A 20,696-nucleotide genomic window follows, 5' to 3' on the forward strand; every position below is an offset into this window, starting at 1 on the left:
TCTAGAAACCCTGTCTGTGCCTCTGTCTTGACATGTTCTACAGCTTCCTCTAGCAAGTCCAGTGTCTTAGCACTAAATTCACGTCTTTGATCTGTTTTGAATCGATTTTTGTGCAGAAAGAGAAAACTGAACGAATTTGAATTATTCTGCAGGTGGATATCCAGCTTTTCCTAGTGCCACCCGTCAAATAGGCTTTCTACCCCAGTGTATAATTCTGACCCCTTTCATCAAAAATGAGAAGGCTGTGACTAGGTCTGTTTATTTCTGGGTTTATCATCATGTTCCAGTGGCCTACATGTCTGCTTTTGTGCCCTCGACACACTGTCTTTGTCGCTGTGAATGACCCGTAGTATGAGGTTAGGTACCGTGACATTGCTGGCCATTTCTTTCTGCTCAGGATCGCTGTGACATCTGGGGAATATTTGTGTCTCCGTACGACTTTCAGGATTTTTTTTTTCTAGTTCTAAGAAGAATTGTATTGGAATTTTGATGGGCTTTCACAGAATTTGTAGGTTAGTCATTTTCACAGTATTAACTCTGCCAGTTCAGGAGAACTGGAAGTCTTCTCCAAATTTATTATACTCTTCAATTTCTTTTTTTTTTTTTTTCATTGTCTTAAAGTTTTCATTGTGCTGGATGGTGGTGGCACAGACCTTGAATCCCAGTACTTGAGAGGCAGACAGATCTCAGAGTTTGAGGTCAGCATGGTCTACAGAGCAAGTTCCAGGATAGCCAAGGTGACACAGAGAAACCCTGTCCTGAAAACAAAACAAAACAAAAAATGCAATACAAACTGGGGGGTGGTGGCACATGCCTTTAATACCAGTAAGGCAGATTCTCTGAGAGTGAGTTCTAGGACAGTCAGAGATATACAGAGATAGCTTGTTTTGGAAAAAAATGAATAAATAAAAATACAACAAAAAGTTTTCATTGTCTTTAACTTCTTAGTTTATTTCCAAGTCCTTCCTCACCCCCTGATTTCTAATTACTTCTAATTGCCTCCTCAGTCCCCGGATTAAAGATGTGCACCACCACTGCCCAGCCTATGCTTGGTTTATAAGGGGCTGGGGATTGAACCCAGGGCCAAATGCACATTAGGCAAGCACTCTTCCAACAGAGCCACATCTCCAGTCCCCAAGTGAATGGGTTTCATTGACATTATTATAGATAGATCTCATATTTTACTTATATTCATTCCTCATAACTCTCTTGTCCTTTCATTTGAATATAATAACTCTTCATAGTTAGAGCTAATTACACTTATTTATGGTGTGCACAAGTGTGTGCCTGTGTGCACGAGTGTGTGCATATGGAGGTCATAGGACAACTTCCAGGAGCTGGTTTTCTCCTCCATCCCATGGGTCCCGAGGACTGAAAGCCTCCTCGGCTTGGTGATGGACATCCTTACTTGCTGTACCTTTCTCTGGCCCTAAGGATAGACTTCCTGTAATCCCAGCACTCGGGAGGCAGAGGCAGGTGGATCTCTATGAGTTCAAGGCTCTGCAGAGTGAGTTCCAGGACAAAACAACAACAACAAAACGATGCCTGTCCTCTAAGACATCTGCATCATCTTAAGGATAGCAAGGATCGGGTGAGCTTAGGGGCCAGGAGGATATTCGGATTATGTTGAAATCTTTATGAGAATGGCACAGTGAGATGGGAAAGTTCCTCCACCGGATGGTAGTGGGGGATAGAAACCCAGGCAAGAAGCCCGGCTGGCTAGTAAATCTTACTTGGGACCGCCCCACAGAGAAGTGATGGTTACATTTGTGGGAGAAGAGAGCCCAAGGAGTGCCGCGGATCGGAAAGTCTGACACAGTGGCGTCACGCACAAACTTAGAGAAGAATGAGGACCAGTGGAAGGAGGACTGGGAGCTGGGAGCACCGTGAAGGCTCCAGTGCAAAGGAGCCCAGGACCCACGACAGTGAGGGCGGATAGCCACAGGCCTTGCAACTATGGGAAGTGCTATTTCATCATTATCTTAGCAAGGTGTATGATTAATACCTGAGACATTTCAGAAACAGCCATAAACATTGGAGGCTGCAGCTATGATCTTCATGCTAAGAGAACTAAAATGTCTTTTAAATTAGGACGGACGGACGTACACACACAGAAGAAAAATCTCATGGTAACGGAAAAGGGCAGTTGGAACAGTCCTGACAATAGGTGGAAACAGTGCCCAGAGAACCATCTGGGAGAATGTGCAGTGTGGTATGGTGGAGAAAGAACAACGATCAGGATCAGGCTGTCTGGCTTCAAGCCCTGTGGCATTGGATATTATCCATGCTAGAAATGCCTGTTTTCTTCTCTAAAATGTCATCACAAGGGGCCTGGCCATTCAGAACGCTCTTAAGAAGGATGGAGTTCCCAGTACCCACATTGGGCAGATCAGTGTTAACCAACCCAAAGGGCTCTGATAACTCAGGCACCTGAACTTACATAAACATAAACACACACACACACACACACACACACACACACACACACACACTTACTTAAAAAGAATACAAATAGATATTAAAAAGCCATAAAATGATTAATGCCACCAATCATGTGGTGATTAAATGAGTCGTTGTGTGCACTCTATTGAACAGCCTCTAAAACATGGTCAGCGCTGTCGCCTGTGCTGAGTTTGTTGTGTTTGAGCAGCACGCCTCTCTTCTGCAAGCCTCTTTGTAACTTCGTTTGAACACTAGGTGGCAGCAACTCTCACTAAAACAATTAAAATGACGAATGGAGCGGAACCGGCAAAATGGGGAGAGGCTGAGACAGAGATGGAGGTGAAGATGGGCAGAAACAAGAGACAGAGAGGAGGAAGAGGGGAAGAAAAGAGAGGTAGAATTTGGTCACTTATTTTTAAGTTAGCATACAAAATAGTGAGTGGGATTCATCCCAGGATCTTCATATAGGTATCCTTACACTTTGTTCTAGTTCATTATGTTTTCTTACTGCTCCTATGTCCCTTCCTGCTAGAATTTGGTATTTCCTTTCCTTTTCTTTTTTAAACAGTGTTTTTTTATTTTTATGTGTATGGGTGTTTTTCCCTTGTATGTATCTATGTCTGTGCACCATGTGTGTGCATGTAGTGTCTGCCGAGGTCAGATGAGGGCGTCATATCTCTTGGGACTACAGTTACAGAGGGCTGTGAATGGCCATGTGGGAGCTGGGATTTGAATCTGTGTCCTTTGGGAGAGTAGCCAGAGCTCATAACTGCTGAGCCATCTCTCCGGCCCTTAAGATTTATTTTTACTTTATATGTTAGGGTATTTTTTCTACATGCATGTCTGTGCACCATGTATGTGCATGCCCTCAGAGGCCAGAAAAAAAGGTGTCAGATGCTCAGGAATGGGAGTTACAGATCATTGTTAGCCCCATATGGGTTCTGGGAACTGAATCTGGGTCTTCTGAAGAGCAACAGGTGCTCTTTACCATTGAGATATTTCTCCAGCCCAAATTCGGTATTTCTAAAGACAATTCAGGGGGCTGGCGAGATGGCTCAGTGGTTAAGAGCACTGGCTGCTGCTCTACCAGAGGTCCTGAGTTCAATTCCTAGCAACCACAGAGTGGCTCACAACCCTAAGTAATGAGATCTGGCGCCCTCTTCTGGCCTGAAAGCATAGGTGCAGACAGAACACTGTATACATAGTAAGTCTTTAAAGACAATTCAGAAAGCGGTCTTTATATTGTAGATCTTTTGGACAGCCTTCTTCCGCCTCCTTGAATGTCTAGTTTTATTTTTCCTGTAACTGTGGGCTGTGGGGGTGTGACATGCTCTTTGTTGATAAGGATTATAAGTGGCTCCGGATGAGAGTTTGCAAGATCATCGTAGGGCAAGTGTCCGTAAAAATGTGTTTTCTGCTCATTGTTATCTGAATCTTCTTCCTCCTCTTCCCCCTCTCCTGCTTTTAATTCAGACAAAAGTGTAAACATAGTCCCCCACTACCACAAATTATGCAGCCAAGTTTCTCACATTTGGGGAACTTGCAGGGGTCAGCACATCCAGAGTGCAATTGATAAGCCTCACCCCGGGAAAACGACCTTTGTAATCATGGTATCTCCCCTGCTAACCAAGTATTTACTATTAATTTTTTTTTTCCAGACAGGGTTTCTCTGTGTAGTTTTGGTGCCTGTCCTGGATCTCGCTCTGTAGCCCAGGCTGGCCTCGAACTCAGAGAGATCCTCCTGGCTCTGACTCCCGAGTGCTGAGATTAAAGGCGTGTGCCACCACCACCCGGCTAGTATTAATCTTCATTATAAAAATAGGTGGACTGGCGAGATGGCCAGAGATAAAGGCTTGCTGCCAAGCCTGATGACCTGCAAGTATGAAGCCACCCTGGGCTACATAGTGGGTCCAGGTCATTCTGGACTGTGTCAACAAAACAAAGCAGGAAACAAGTGTGACAGGTAGAGAGATCGGTGTGTTTAACCTCACAGCTGGCCCTGGAACCCGCTATGTACCGAGTGCCCACTCCTCGCTCAATCGGAACCCTTTGCCTATTTCATGGAGTCGTCACTAAACTCAATGATAGAATCTGGCCCTTCCGTGGGTCAGAGATTCTCAAGCATTATCTTTATCCTCACAACCCACGAAATCTACACACATTCTCTTTGCTTTATGAAGTCATTTAGACTCCGAGAAGGGACGCTGGGAAGGTCCTGCCTGGCCTTAGCAAGGAGCAGCTCTAGCAAACCCTCCCACCGAATGCCACCATTTGCTTGGGATCCTAGGAAGCGACCAGATGGAACCCCACGGTCACTGCTGTGATGACGGTCCACACAATTCTATATGCTCTTTGTAGAAGCTGTCGCCAGAGTCTGGACCTTGGGCGTTGACAGGGGCTTGCCACCCACTCACGAGGTGTGGCTCCCACCGCGGGACGGGTTGGGTCTGAGCACCCCGCGAGCACACAAAGCCCTTTATTGGCGGTGGGTGACGCAGGGCGGGCACGGGGCAAGCGGGGTGCATGAGCAAGCAAGCAGGCGCACGAGCAGGCAGGCGCACGAGCAAGCAGGCAGGCGCGTGTCCGCGGCGGGGCGGCTGCGAGTGCGCGGCCATGTGCGCCTAGCGCGTGCTGCCCTGGGTCCGGGGGCCGCGGCCGATCTCCAGCCCGGTACAGAGGGGCCGGGCCGGGCCGGGGAGCGGCACGGGCGCGGGAGGGCGAGGAGGACGCTCGCTGCTCCGCCCCAGCTGGGTCCGGCTGGAACTGCACCCTGGAAAGGGAGGTGGGCTGCTGCAGCCAGTGCCTGCCTGGCGATGCCTAGGCGTAGAGCTGCAAGGTCATTGTCTCTATGACAGCCACAAGGGCGCGCAGCTGCGAGACCGGGTGTCGGGACTCAGGCGCAGGCAGTGTCCTGCCGACCGTGCCAGGGTGCAGGGCTGCCAACTGCAACCTCGCACTGGAGGACCCTCGCCTGGCTTTACCTCCCCTTAGATGGTGGCTGAACTGATAGAGCGACTTCCCGAAAACGAACAGATCCAGCCAATATTTACGAAAGTGCTTCCTGACGCCCCTAAATGTTTTGTGGTGACCTTTTGATTATTTGGCCATAAAAACATTCAAATGAGGGCTGTTAATTAGGGATGTTGCTGTTCTTTCAGGCAAAGTGAACAAAGCATTGGAGACGGGTACATCAGGCTCCTACGTAAGGAAAAGATTGTGATCATCCACCATGGCGTACGGCTTGCCAAGAAGGAACACAGTGCAAACCATTTTGAAGGGCAGCTGTTATAAAATGTAAGTACGTACACACACACACACACACACACACACACACACAATTACGGTAGTATGCCTGGAGTTTGTGACAGGCTAGGCACTCTTCTGTTCTCAGCAAGTTAGTGGAGTATATGAAAGCATTTTAGTGTCTGAATTTTTGTTTCTAAAAGGCTACTTGAAAAATTGTTTTCATGTTTGTACATGCCTTTTTGTATGTGTGCTGCGTTTGAGCCGGGGCCGGTGGAGGCCAAAAGACGGTGTTGAATCTCTTGGGCTTGAGTTACAGGGGCTTATGAGTTGCCTCCTGTGGATGCTAGGAACCAAAACTCGGTCCTTCGAAAAAGCAGTTAATGTTCTTAATGGATGATCCATCTTCCCATCTTCCCAAATACTACTTTTATAAAAATATACAAACAGGGCTAGAGAGCTGGCTCATGGGTTAAGAGCACCTGCTGCCTTTGCAAGGATCAGGCAGGCCTTGGTTCCTAACACCCACATGGAGGCTCATAAGTCTCTAATTCCAAATCCAGGGGATCTCTCACCCTCTTCTGGACTCAATGGGCACAAAGCATACTTGGATACACATATATATGCAAGCAAAAACCTATATAAATAATCTGGAAAATTAGAACATACATACAGGGGAAGGAAGGATTTATTTGGCCTCATTTCCAGGACACTTTCACATCACTCATCACCGAGAGAACACTGCTTGCTGGCTAACTCATGGGCTCACGCTTAACTAGCTGTACACACCCCAGCCCGCCTGCCCCCAGGTAGTGGTGCAGCCCACAGTGGGCTGGGCCCTCCTAGGTAATTATTAGTCAAGACAAGCCTGCACAGATGAGGCCACAGGCCTTGTGATCTGGGAAATCCCTCAACCGAGATTCCCTCCTTAGGTCATTGTGTCAAGTACATCACAGTCACAGCTAACAGAGACACGGTGCTGTTTAGTGTTCACACCAAAGTAAGACTTGGAGATGAGAAAACAAGGGTTTCCAGGTTGATCAAACGACAGTCCTGTGCTGTATGGTGTTCTGGGGCAGGCTGCGTGACCTTATTTAAAAACATTTTAATTTTTAAGTGGGTTTCTCTATAGATACACAGGTTTATGTTTATCTGTCAGTGGGTTGTTTGTTTGTTTCAGTCCTTCAAAAACACCTTCGCTGCTGCTGACATTTCTTTTTTCCTTTCCTTTTCTTGTTTTGTTTTGTTTTTTTGTTTCTTTTCCAGACAAAGTTTCTCTGTGTAGCTTTCCAACTTTCCTGGAACTGACTCTGTAGCCCAGGCTGGCCTCGAACTCACAGAGATCCACCTGGCTCTGCCTCCCAAGTGCTGGGATGAAAGGCGTGTGCCACATTGCCAGGCAAAGTACATTTTAGAGTTTACAAATGTACTAATAACACCCATCTAGGAATACTTCCTTAGCTGGTGCCAAGGGTCCTTTTAGCTTCCTGTCCTGCCTGCCTGACTGCCAATGTCAACATGGACTTTCAGTCTGAAGTCCTGGGCTCCAAGCCTGGCTCCCTCTGCACACTGTGTCTTAGCCTTATCTTCCACATCTGTAACACAATGCATGCCTATCTATTGTGGTGGGGCTTACAAATGAATTGATGCATGTCTAAGACCTACTGGTTGCCTGGGATACAGAGAACACATTATGAACACACATTGCTACCACCACACAGTAGTCACACTCTGTGGCGCTGTGGTATATTGCCTCAGAGAACTGCATTTGTTTTACAGGGGTTTTTGAGACAGTCTGGCCATGTGAGTTTAGCTGGCCTAAATGAGCTGTTCGGCTGTGCAGATCAGGCTGGCTTCTGGCTTCTGCCTCTGCCTTCCAGATGCTGGGATTAAAAGGCATGCACAACATGCTTGGCTTTTACTTTTTAACCCCTCTGCTTCGGTTTACAACATTTACCATTACGAGTCAAGCAAAGTTTTCTTTTTTCAATAATGTTCTAAGATGTCATTGTGGATCGTTGAAGGGCTGCATAACCAGAGCCACAGGGAAGTTCCGATTCATTACATTCAGCTTAGTTTTGTCAGCTGTGTGTGTTTAGATCTCGGGTTACATAAAGTACCATTCAAGTAAGTATCATCACAAGTGTAATTTAGCCAGGTCTGTAGCACAGTTCTGTAATCCCAGCCACTTGAGAGGCTGAGGCAGGAGGATTATAAATTAAAGACTTGCCCAGGCAATTTAGGAAAACAATAACAACAAAGAAAAAAAGAAAGACGACATAAAAATAACAAACCCACAAAGACAACCAAACAATACACACGCCACAGCACATGCATGGGAAGTCAGAAGACAGCTTGTGGGAGCTGGTCCTCCAGTCACTAGGGATCCCAGGATCAAGTCTGGGTCATCAACCTTGTGGGAAGCCCTCTGACCTGCTGAGCCATCTCAAAGTCTGTCTTCTTAAAGCGGAGTGAGCATTTTTATAAATACATCTTGGTGATTTTTTTCAACTACTTCTATAATAATTTTACACTGTTACGTCACTCCCTAAAATTGCATGAAGTGTCTGTGAAACCAGAGGAGAAAAATCAAAGGGTGACGCATCACACATACCATTTCCCCCGTTCAGATTAAAGTAAATGGGGCTGAAGGAATAGGGACTGCAGCTATGAAACATGTAGCTGATATTTGTCCTTCAGAATTAAGCAAAATTAAGGTTCATAGTAATCATTTTCAATGTAGTTTGTAGTTTCATTTATTTCTCCAGATTATATGTGAAAAGTCTTTATATATGCTACAAACCTGCTCAACACATGATGCTCTTTATGTACATTCTTTGGCTTTATTGTTTGTGTATGAGTATTGTTAATGTTTCTTGCTCTTTTTTGTGGGGGGCATCACCCAACTCCCAAATAAATTACACACGGAGGCTTATACTTAATTATGAATGCCTGGCCTTAGCTTGGCTTAGTTTCTAGCCAGCTTTCCTTATACCATCTACCTTTTGCCTCTGGGATTTTCCTATTCTCTTCTGTAAATCTTACTCTTACTCTGTGGCTTGCTGTGTAGCTGGGTGACTGACCCCTGGAGTCCTCCTCCTTCTCTGGCTGCTTCTTCTTTCTCAGATTTCTCTATGTATTCTCTCTGCCTGCCAGCCCTGCCTATCCTTTCTCCTGCTTTGCTATTGGCCATTCAGTCCTTTATTAGACCTCAGGTGTTTTAGACAGGCACAGTAACACAGCTTCACAGAGTTAAACAAATGCAACATGAACAAAAGTAACACACCTGAAAATAATATTCCCCAACAGTATTTTGCCTTCATGTATCTCTGTGCACCATGTGCTCACGGTGCTCTCAGAAGTCGGAAGAAGGTGTTGGCTCCCCTGGAACTGAAATTGCAGATGGTTGTGAGCCACCATGTGGGTGCTGGGAACTGAACTCAGGTCCTCTGTAAGAGCAACAAGTACTCTTAACTGCTGAGCCATCTCTCCAGCCCCATCCCTTTGTTGTTCTTTGACAGGGTTCTACCGTGTACACCAGGCTGCTCTGGAACTTAAAATACATTCTAGGTTGTCCTCAATTTCAACATCCTCCTGCCTCTGCCTCCTGAGTACTAGGTTATGGTTGTGTCTCTCCACTGTCAGGATTGCAAGGGTGCCTTGCCATATCCAACTCATGGTATTATTTGATCTACAAAAGATATTGTAGGTGGGTATGGTGGTGCATGCCTTTAAACCCAGCTACTTGGGAGGCAGAATCAAGCAGATCTCTGTGAATTTGAGGTCAGCCTGGCCTACATAGAAGTTCAAGGTTAGCCAGGGTGTCATAGTGAGACCCTGTGTCAGAAAAAAAAAAAGACATTGTAGCTTATGGTTCCTGTTTACAATCTCTTTCATGGATTGGCTAGTGTTACAGGTTACTGCACTGTGAACCAACCCTGGCATAATTTCTGGTCTTTTACCAATGTCTCTGTTAATTTATAGGGTTTTATTCCTTGTTAGGTTGTAACTGTGAAAAATCCTCCAAAAACCAAACTGGAGGTGAAGGTAGCAGGCTGTCTATATTTCACACATCACACTCAATAAAAACCGATTGAATAAGTTCATGAAATTTTGCTTCAGACAGGAACCATGGGACCTTGCAGAGCTCACAAAGACCTGGTACACAAACTTAGTGAACATCAAGTTGCCATTCTTGGGAGAAATTGCATTTGGTAACCCTGTAAAGCTCGCCAAAGTATACCGAACCACCAAAGATGGCCTGTTCCCTTCAGCACAAGGTGAGTTTCTTGGTTTTTGTTTGATATCTGCTTTAATCAATTAGAGATTTATCATTTGCTAGTGACCGCAGAACTTCTAAGTTTGTTAGCCCCGCCCATGCTTCCTGTCAAGTTGTTAATTCTCCAACAGTGTCTCCCTGCTGTGTGGTACTCAGTTTTGAGACGGCGGTGCCGGGTGAAAGGGCCACTCAGACAGCTTCATTTACTTTATCTTTTAGCCGCGAAACTCGAAAAGGAGTATGAAGCGAAGCGCCTAGCAAAGATGAAATGTCTGGAGAATGCTCATGAGGAAGTCCAGGCTTCACTACGGCAAAAGAAAGTCGGCTTGAGAAGACCACTCCAACCTAAGTGACCCACTGTGGTGCTGAACCTGAACCTGTTTCTGGCATCTGCAGGGATGACGGTCTCTGGTCCTGTCATGGTGTCAAGTAGACACAGCAGTGCCTGTGGGTGACTGGGCCAGTGTTTCTAGACATGGCTCGGTGGACACTCTGGCAGAACGCCTGGGTTCCTGCTACACTTGTTCTGTGTGTCGCATACAGCAGCCCTCCCTGTAAGTAGATGAAAACGCACCTGGAGTTGTCATGATGTGTCACTTATTTCGTGCTTTTAGGACACATGGGGGAAGAGGACAGTCCTTGTGAGAGGCAGCATTCTGAAGAAACACTTGGATGTGAGTCTTTGAGATCCCAAAGGAGTTCTCAGAAAGACGATGAGAGAGAAGTTCTCTTAAAACATGAGAAACCGCACATTTTCATCTGGTTAAGAAAACGATAGATTTTGTTTCAGTCACTCTACACTTACCAATTTTCGGTAATGTATCGCTTATTAGTCTCATGTGACACTTCATTATTTTTTTTTTTAACTTTTTATGGTGTGGTACCTTAAAGTAAGACTTACTCTGTTTTTGTTCTTCTGAAAAAAATTGTCATTTTCCTCCTGGCTAATATTCTTTTTACAATGGACCTGGAGCGGGTGTAGCCCAGCTGCCTGAAAGGGACATGAAGGGACACAGATGGCCTCATTGTGAGGAAAACCCATTGCAGAGTATCTGGGGAATGAGGGATTGACAGGAAAGAACTGAATTTGTATGAACCAAGTTTTCTAGAATTTGCATACAATAAAGCGTATTTGGATACCAACATTATAGTTAAGCCCTGTTTTTTTTTAAAAGGTGATTCATCAGAGATCTTTTAGGACCTTCTCATCACTTGGCTTCATAGAAGGTTCTGTGATGTAGCGGTATTGAAACTCTCAGCCTTGAGCTGGTATGTAACACAGCGGTAGAGTCTATGTGAGGCTTGGGTATATAGTAGTGTGACTCGGGAGGCTTGGATGTATAGTAGTGTGACTCTGGGTAGGTGACTTTTTCTCCAAGTCTATGTGCAAAATGGTGATGATGACAGCTAAGTTCATAGTGGTGTCCTGGGATTGAATGAACTGCCTGGAACAAGATGAGGATTCCTCCAGGGTTAACCATGGCTGTGAGCACAGAACACTGATGTACCACTATAATCTAGATGTAGAAGATAGTGTTTAGCTGACTCGTTGGCCTTTGCAGGAACCAGAACTATTGAATTTTTCAGAAAATCTGTTTTGAAATCAGGTATGGTATGTATATCTGCCATTCCAATATTCAGGAGGCACTGGACGCTGAGGCAGGAGGATTGTGAGTTTTAGGCCAACCTGGGGTACAGAGTAAGATCTTTGTTTGTTTGTTTGTTTGTTTGTTTGTTTGTTTGTTTTTTGAGACAGGGTTTCTCTGTGTAGCTTTGTGCATTTCCTGGATCTTACTCTGTAGCCCAGGCTGGCCTCAAACTCACAGAGATCCGCCTGGCTCTGCCTCCTGAGTGCAGACACACACACACACACACACACACACACACACACACACACACACACACACATGAAAAACAGTCAGACATGACCACGTCCTGAGTATTATTGATGTGGGCACAGCCATGACAAGGACCAAGGCCACAGACCCAAGGGAAATTGGCAAAGCCCTCTTCTTCCTCTAGTCCAAGTACACTTGTTTGTGGAGTATTGATCAGTGTACAAAAATAGTATCCTATGTGCACCTTCTTCCTTTCATTTGTTTATAGCCCAAAGTTGCTACCTCCAGAGACCAGTTTCGGAGACCAGCTAAGCCCTCCCCTTCTCTGCACGTAGTAAACACATAGAGGTTACCAATTGCTTGCATACTGCTCCACAAGACCCTGGTTTTTCTGTATGTGTGTCTGTGTTTTTGTCCTTTCATTTCCTTCTGGCCCCTGGGCAGGTCCCAGGATCAAGGCACACTATGCTTATGGTAGTTCTAGGGTATCTCTGTTTAAAAAATGGTGTAGTCCCTGAGAGTAGCTTGTCACATCTCTTCCTTGTAAAAGCATCCTGGAGAATTTGTGTGCAGAAAGGTGACATCTGAGTGTCTCCCTGTGGTTCGAAATAACACAGACAGTGGCTTGTGGTTGGCTCTCAGGACCTTCTAGGGCCTGTTACATGTGTCACATCTTCCCTCAGACATAGGTTATGTTAGGTTTCTATTCTTTGGTGCTGCTGTGATAGGTAATGAACATGTATCTTTTTATTTTTATTTTTATTTTTTTTACCAAAAGCTTTCCAGCATAAAGCATAGAATACCTTCTTGAGAAAGGATGAGATGTGAAGGCAATGCAGTTCCTCATTAGTTTGAGAGGAAAGTGCCTTCTGCAGCTGGAATAGGTTTTTGTTTTTTGTTTTTGCCAGAGCTGAGGATCGAACCCAGGGCTAGGCAAGCGCTCTACCACTGAGCTAAATCCCCAACCCCGGAAGAGTCTTTTAATTACATAATATTTCCAGGCACATGTTTTGAATCTCTTAAAACTGCTTGTAGAAAAATAAAGATAGCACTGTAAAGTAACTTGAGTGAAGGTTTCATTTTATAAAATATTTGTGTGTGTGTTTTTTCAGCATGTATGTTTATGCAGCACATATGTACCTGGTGCCTCGGGAAGCCAGAAGAGGACATCAGATCCTCTGAAAGTAAAGTTATAGACAGCATGTGGGTGCTTGGAATTGAACCCTGGTTTTCTGGAAGAGTAGCTTCTATGGGATGTCTTTCTGTATGCTGTGAATATGTGTTGCTCTGGTTGGCTAATAAATAAGCTGCTTTGGCCTATGGCAAGGCAGCTTAGAGGCAAGTGGGAAATCCAAAGAGAGAAACAGGAAAGAGAAAGGTGGAGTCTGGAGAGAAGCTAGCCACCACCAAAGGAGAAGCAAGATGCCAGCAGACCCATAAAGCCATGGAACATGTGGCAAAACATTGATTAATAGAAATGGGTTAAGTTATAAGAGCTAGCTAGCAAGAAGCCTGCCATAGACTATACAGTTTGTAAATTATGGTAAGCCTCTCAATGATTATTTTATAAGTGGCTGTGGGACCTCAGGGCTGGGCAGGACCAGAGAAACCTTCTGGCTACAAGTAGCCAGTGCTCCTGACTGCCAGATCCTCTCTCCAGCTCTTGAACAAAGGTTTTAAAGCCACATTTTAAAATGTATCCTTTGGTAATTTTATGTGTGAATACAATGTATTTAGATCATGTACAATAGTATTCCCTGCTTCAACTCCTCTCAGGCTACCCCCCCCCCACATTCTGCCTATGACTTATGTCCAAACAAACAAACAAACAACAACAGCAAACCCCACCGAGTCTAACTGGAGCCACCCATATTCTCATGAGTGCACTCCTGGAGCATGGGACCATGGACTACTGAAGAAAAAAGGCTCTCCCTCCTGGAGCAGCCAGCCCATAAGTGCCATTATCTCTTTGGGTAGGGGTAGGATCTTACGCTGGAATATTGACTGGCTTGATCTCGTGCCAGCAACCACAGCTGCTAGGAGTTCATGGGTGTGGGGTCTCTGTCGTGTCCGGAAGACGGTTCACAACAACTTGATTCTGGTTCTTGCAGTCTTTCTGCCCCTCCTCCTGGATGACCCTTGAGCCTTGAGGGAGGGCAAAGGGGTGTGATATAGATGTAAAGGTTAGGGCTTAGCACTCCATAGGTTCACACATTCTCTTCACATTCCCTGGTTGTCTCTATTAACTATCACCCTCTATACAGGGAAACTTCTCTGATGGGTATGAGGTATTTAGAAGGCGGTTTGAAATTGCGTCCTTTTAGCAAAATGATCATAGCAGGGCCTATGACCTCTCTAGCTACTGATTTTGGGTCAGGTTTACAGTACCAGATGTGAGTTCCCTCACACCTGTGGAGCAGGCTTTTAGTTTAGTTAGAAATCAGTTGGCTATCCTATAATATCCATGTCACTACTGCGTTAACAGGCATGTCTTGCCAGGTAGAATAATAGGGGGATAGGGAATGATGGGGGGCTATTAAGGGAGAGAGACAGGGGAGTAAGGCAGAGGAGGGGTGGAGGGAGGAGTAAATAACATTAATGATGTTTGAAAAAGCAATATGGGAGTTGGGGATTTAGCTCAGTGGTAGAGTGCTTGTCTAACAAGTGCAAGACCCTGGGTTCGGTCCTCAGCTCCGGAAAAAAAAAAAAAAAAAAAGAAAAGAAAAAGCAATATGGAAGCCTACTAATTGGAGTTCCTCTATACACAGGGATAATGATCGTCCCAAAGCTTATCAAACAGAAAGCCCAGTGCCCAATTATTTGGTCACCCCCTGCCAAGTTGTTTGTTAGGAAGGTCCAGATTCCCATCATTGCCATTGCTCTTAGGGTACCCACAAGAACTTGATAATAAAACCCTATTGCTGAAGATAGAACATTCTCCCCTGCCTCCTTTCTCTAATTTTTTTTTGTTGTTGTTGTTGGTTTTGTTTTTTGAGACAGGGTTTCTCTACGTTGTCCTGACTATTCTGTAACTCATTCTTAGACCAGGCCAGCCTTGAACTCTACCTCTGGAGTGCTAGACTACAGGTGTGTGCCACCATGCCTGGCTTAATTTAGATAGGGTTTCTTGTATTCCAGGCTGACCTTGCATTCTCTACATTTCTGAGAATGACCTTGAACTTCTGATCTCTCCTGTGCCTCCTGAGTGGTGGGATTATAAGAACATACCACCATGCCCAGTCTGTGAGAAGCAGGGGATGGAACCCAGGCTTCTACGTGGGCTAGATTACATGATATCAACTGAGCTACATCCTCAGATCTTATTTTTCTGATTTCATCTTGATCATTGGTGTTCCCTATGAACTCACTAAACACCATCGCAAGGGTTATTTTGAATTCTTTGTTAGGTAACTGATAGGTCTGCATTTCTTTAGAGTTAATTTCTGAAGATTACTAATTTTTTTTTTGATTGGGACATATTTTCTTTATTCTTTGCATGCCTTCTAATGCTCCCTTGAAACTCAGGCATTTGAGAAGAGAGGCAGCCTCTGCTGCGGGAATAAAATATTCTGTGTCCTTCTTTTCTCAGCAGCCGCTAACCTTGCGTCTAAACTACCACGCTTTTGAGAACCAAACCCAGGGGCTGCAGAGACAGCTTAGACATTAAGAGCATTTGTTGCTCTCTCATATGACCTAGGTTTGATTTCCACACACTGTGGCTCCGGCTGTTCTTGAATTCACTGTGTAGGCCAGCCTATAATTCACAAAGATCCACCTGCTTCTGCCTCCATAATGCTGAGATTAAAGGCATGCATATAATAGTGCCAACAGGCCTTGTTTTGAACAATTCTGGATGTATTGACATTCACTCTAGGATTTTAAGATTATAGGTAAGATAATGCTTTATGGACCCACTCATCCTGGTATCAAGTAAGATGGGCATCAAGATCCACTCATCCCAGTTATCAACTAAGATAGGCATTTATGAACCTACTCATCTTGGTATCTAGTAAATACAGGCATTATGAACCTGCTCATTCCAGTATCAAGTAAGACAGACGTTATGAACTTGCTTATCCTGGTGTTTAGTAAGACAGGCATTATGAACTTGCTCATCCTGGTATCAGTAAGACAGGCATTATGAACCTGCTCATCCCAGTATCAAGATGAGCATTGTGAACCCAAGCTCAGTCATCAAGTAAGTAGCATCAATGATCAAAATAAATCAGTGAATACATAAAGATGTAGTGCAAAGACTTGAGAGTTACAGGCATGATTCTTGCTGAAGGGCAGCAGCTTCTCAGTCCCACTCTATTGATGCCTCAGTGACATCAGGGAAGAGTTTCCAATTCTGTTTTTTCCAATGGAAAAAGTCTTCCCAGTTTTCAAGAGAAGTTGCAAGTAAAGAGAAAACACTTTCTTTGGTATAAAAACTGCTGGTAAGGTGGCCATACTTCTCTGAATAAGTCCTCACTAATGTTCCTGTAAGCAAATAATGAAACTTATCAGGATACACACACACACACACACACACACACACACACACACACACACACACACACCACATGCATGCATGTATGCATGCACACACACAGGAATAAAAAAAAAAACCCTCAATACTTTTAAGCTGTATGAAGTGGTTTTGTGCTGTGATGACATGAATGTCACCTGCCTATTCTGTAGCTTACAGCCTGTTTGCAGAGTGAATGCACTTCTTTTAGATTGCTGCCACAAGTTAAGGCCTCCAATAGTTTCCTTGGAAACTATGTTTCCAAAAGTCTACAAGTCTACTTTGAACAATATAATTGAAACTATTGTTAGTTTTAATACCTTAAAAACCAGACAAGTGTGGGGGACCAGCCCCCCTTTTCCTAGGTACTCTTGAGGAGTGAGGGATAAGAGATTTAGATAGAAATATAGAGGGGAGAGAAAGAGAAACACAGGATAGCCTTTGGAGGGCCTTGTAGTTGGAAGATTTCTCTGGTCCCGCTCGCCCCCACAGTCCCATAGCCGCTTATAAAATAATCACTCAGAGGATTCATATTATTTACAAACTGTATGGTCTATGGCAGGCCTCTTGCTAGCTAGCTCTTACATCTTAAATTGACCCATTTCTATTAGTCTATGTTTTGCCACATGATCCATAGCTTACCAGTCTGCTGGCATATTGTTGTTCTTTTGGCGGCAGCTGGCGTCTCCTCTACCTCTGCCTTTCTTCTTCCTCTCTCTCCAGCTGGAATGTCCTCCCTAAGTTTATTCTGCCTCGGCATTGGCCAAATAGCTTTATTTATCAACCAATCAGAACAACACATATTCACAGCATACAGAAAGACATCCCACAGCAAGGCCTGGATTCTTATTTACCAGCCCAGAACTTTATTCAAAAGTGCTTTTAATAACAATGCCAAGGGTTGAGGCATAAGACCTCCCCTTGCTACATACAACCAAGTGTGACCCTTTTAAACACCTGGTACCCACGCCCATGGTCCAAGCATCCTCTTATGCAGCTCTGCTGGTAAAGCAAGCTCAGATCTCACTAGGAAACCTCTGTGGGTTCCAACACTTAAGACAGTGGTAGAAATGTCCAGATTTTTAGGAGTCACTCTTTCCTATTAGTTGTGTTTCCTTCAGGAAGAAAAAAAATCTGAATTTCAACAGAAATAAATGCATTTCTTTCCTGTATAGCAACCAGTAATAAATGTATTTTGCAATGGAGGAATAAATATATCCAAACTATAATGACACGTGGATGACGTCATGCTGACATTCATTATTTTGTATGTTAGCCTAAAATTTAAAATCAAACAAAATTACAGACCAGTTTCCCTAATGAACATAAAATTCTTAGTAAGATACTTGCAAAGTAAATTCAACACATCCAGGAGTTCTTTCACTGTGATCTAGCTGGCTTTATTCCAGGCACACAGTGATGATTCAACATAAGTAAATCAGTAAATGTAATTTGTCATATAAGTGGTCTAAATGATGGATCACATGAGCATCACAATAAATAATAAAACTCCTATAACAAAACCTAATATCCCTTCATGATAAAATCCCCAGAGAGACTAGAAATGGGGGGAATACTTCCCATCTTCATAAAGGTTAGTTATGGCAAACCTGTGGTCAAGATTATGCTACATGAGAGACACTCCACTAACATTAGCGTCTCCACTAACGTTAGCAACACCAACAGGGTGCTCACTGCCATCACGCCTATTCAATACAGTGCCAGAAGAGCACCTAGACCAGTGAGATAAAAGAAAGAAATGAGAGGTACTAATTGGAAAAAAGCCCAAGTAGCCTTATTTGTAGTTGACCATGATTCTATGCCTGAGACACCCTAAGGGAAACACTGGGAAACTCCCAGACCTAAAGGACAAATTCAGCAGAGTGGCAGGTTACAAAATCAACATCTAAAAAACCAGTCCTCTTTTTATATTCCAATGGCAAACATACTGAGAACGTAAACAAGGAAACAACCCACTCACAACAGCCTAAAAAATATGCCTTGAAATTCACCTAAGGAAAAAGAGCCCCAGTCAAAACTCTGAAAACACTGAAGAAAGAAATTGAAAAAGACTCAGAAGATGGAAAGGTCTCCCACACTCGTGGATAGGTAACCACACTGCAAAAATGTCCGACCTACCAAAAGCCATCTACAAGTTCAATGCAGTCCCAATCAAAGTGCCAGCTCAATTCTTCACAGAAATAAAACAGATCTTAAAATGCACTGGGTTGGGGATTTAGCTCAGTGGTTGAGTGCTTGCCTAGCAAGCACAAGGCCCTAGGTTCAATCCTCAGCTCAAAAAAAAAAAAAAAAATGCACATAGAAGCACAAGAAGCTCGATTATCCTGTAAATAATGACTGCTGGAGGGATCTAAACATCTGACCTCAAGCTATAACACAGAACTGTATCGATAAGAACATTATGACCAGCACACAAATAGACACAAGGTCCATGGAATGGAAGAGAGGGTTCAGACAAGTCCACACAATCACAGCCACCTCACCTGACAAATGGTAACAAATACACACTGAAGAAAAGATAGCTTCTTCAAGGGAATGGTGCTGGGAACACTGGCCATCTCCATGGAGAATGAATTTAGGTCCTCATCTATCCTACTGCACAAATAAATTCCAAATGGATCAGAGACCTTGGTGTCAGAAGTGAGATTCAGAAGCCACTAGAGGGGAGGGGTGGATGTGCTTAAAGATGGAAGGCAGCACAGGTAAGGAGTTTGTGAAAAGTAACTCAGGACACAAGGCCAGTGACAGACAAGTGTGATCTCACAAAGCTGCTATTCGGTGAAGGACACCGTTTGCAGAGGCAGCCCATGGCACGCGCGGAAATCCTTCCCAAGTACATCTGACAGAAGATTAATGTCCACAGAAAGAGCTTGAAAAGCTCAACATCAAGAAAGCCAATAACCTGTTCTAAAAACTGTCTATGGAACTTGAGTTCTCAAAAGAAGAAAACACAAATGGTTAATAGAATAATGGGTAGAAAAGGCTAATCAGGGAGGGAAGGGCAAGGATACGGAAGAGGAGGAGGGTAAATAGAAACTACATCTATGAAAAAACCCTTTGGAAACTATGGCGGACCTGCCCCTACTCTACCTTGGGCACTATTGAGGAGAGAGGGCTAAGAAAATACATAGAAAGAGGGACCTAGATGACGAGAAGAAAGACAGAAACAGGACAGCTTCGGGAGGGCCTGGGTCAACACCCAATGGCCCAGAACTTTATTCAACAGGGCTTTTTATAACAATGCCAAGGGGTGAGGCAAAAGACCTGCCCCTTTCTAGATACAGCTAAGTGCAGACCCTTTCAAACACCTAGTACCCACGCCTGTGGTCAAATCATCCCCTTATGCAATCCTGCTAAGTAAAGCAAGCTCAGATTCTCTGATTTTGAGTAATTTGGGTCTCTACAGGAAACCTATTTTATGAGTTTACTGAAAATACAACAAAAATCCATTTTAAGTGGAGATATCTTCCATGGATAGATAATGCTCCTCCCAGAAGCCATGAATTGTCAAATACATTTCAGTGTCAGGTGTGGGACATTTCCCTATACATTGTTGGCCAGGGAGGCCCCAAAGTTTCTACAAACAATACAGGCTATTGCCCTTGCTCCTGGTTGCTCAGTAGAACTTGGTGGTGAGACTTGGTTCCTGAAAACACATTTTAGACACAGGGCACAGAGAAATCAGACTGGAGCCCAGCTGGATGCTTGCTTCCTATCAGCTAGTCCTGGCAGTGCCTGAAGGTGCTACATGGTGTGCTGGGGGAGAAAATCTAACAGCAGTTTTAATAACTATGAAGCATTTAAGCTACAATAACTACCTACCAGGCAAGCTGTGCTCTCTAGGGCCATAGTGTATGACTACTCAGAAGCTAACTGTCTTAGTCAGGGTTACTATTGCTGGGATGAAACACCATGACTGGAGCAACTTGGAGAGAAAAGGGATTATTTGGTTTGTGCTTCCACACCACTGTTCGTCACTGAAGGAAGTCAGGGCAGGAACTCAAACTCGGCAGGAACCTGGAGGCAGGAGCTGATGCAGAGGTGTTGCTTACTGGCTTGCTCAGCCTGCTTTCTTATAGAACCCAGGACCACCACCCACAATGGGCTGGGTCCTCCCACATCAATCACTAATTAAGAAAACGCTCTGCAGGCTTGCCTACAGCTTCATTTTATGGAGGCATTTTCTCAAGTGGTATTCCCTCCTCTCAGATGACTCTAGCCTGTGTCAAGATGACAAAAAACTAGTCAGCACAAACGACCTTGCCAACTTGAAAAATAATACTTTTTAAGACATAACCTTTCCTCTTCTGGTTCATCAACAAGATCTCAGGTTAATAAATACCACAAACATAAAACATATTAC

The 20,696-nt window shown here is 44.3% G+C and overlaps 1 protein-coding gene and 1 non-coding gene across 7 annotated transcripts; one reads left to right on the forward strand and one right to left on the reverse strand.

The window, feature by feature from the left end:
• Positions 1–3,912: 3,912 nt before the first annotated feature.
• LOC118592662 lies at positions 3,913–4,076 on the reverse strand. The gene has a single exon (XR_004946124.1). It is a non-coding gene; the product is annotated as a U1 spliceosomal RNA (small nuclear RNA).
• Positions 4,077–4,844: 768 nt separating this feature from the next.
• Positions 4,845–11,655, forward strand: C10H4orf36 (chromosome 10 C4orf36 homolog). Of its 6 annotated transcripts, none has more exons than XM_036201050.1 (4): positions 4,845–4,859; positions 5,601–5,736; positions 9,808–9,965; positions 10,184–11,655. In XM_036201050.1, exons 2-4 carry the CDS (start codon positions 5,672–5,674, stop codon positions 10,315–10,317), a joined length of 357 nt encoding a protein of 118 aa, XP_036056943.1. In that variant the 5' UTR covers positions 4,845–4,859; positions 5,601–5,671; the 3' UTR covers positions 10,318–11,655. The 6 variants fall into 6 exon arrangements, with proteins under 6 accessions (XP_036056943.1, XP_036056944.1, XP_036056938.1 ...); XM_036201051.1 differs by lacking the exon at positions 4,845–4,859 and adding an exon at positions 4,913–4,927; XM_036201045.1 differs by lacking the exon at positions 4,845–4,859 and adding an exon at positions 5,038–5,112.
• Positions 11,656–20,696: the final 9,041 nt, after the last annotated feature.

This window comes from Onychomys torridus, chromosome 10, assembly GCF_903995425.1.
Source record: "Onychomys torridus chromosome 10, mOncTor1.1, whole genome shotgun sequence".
In the NCBI taxonomy this organism is placed as follows: domain Eukaryota; kingdom Metazoa; phylum Chordata; class Mammalia; order Rodentia; family Cricetidae; genus Onychomys; species Onychomys torridus.

Bases quoted from the DNA above. Each gene is read 5' to 3' on its own strand.
- C10H4orf36 (XM_036201050.1), top strand. From the start codon at position 5,672: ATGGCGTACGGCTTGCCAAGAAGGAACACAGTGCAAACCATTTTGAAG. The intron at 5,737-9,807 runs GTAAGTACGTAC...ATTTTGCTTCAG, and splicing joins AAGGGCAGCTGTTATAAAAT to ACAGGAACCATGGGACCTTG. The intron at 9,966-10,183 runs GTGAGTTTCTTG...TTTATCTTTTAG, and splicing joins CCTGTTCCCTTCAGCACAAG to CCGCGAAACTCGAAAAGGAG.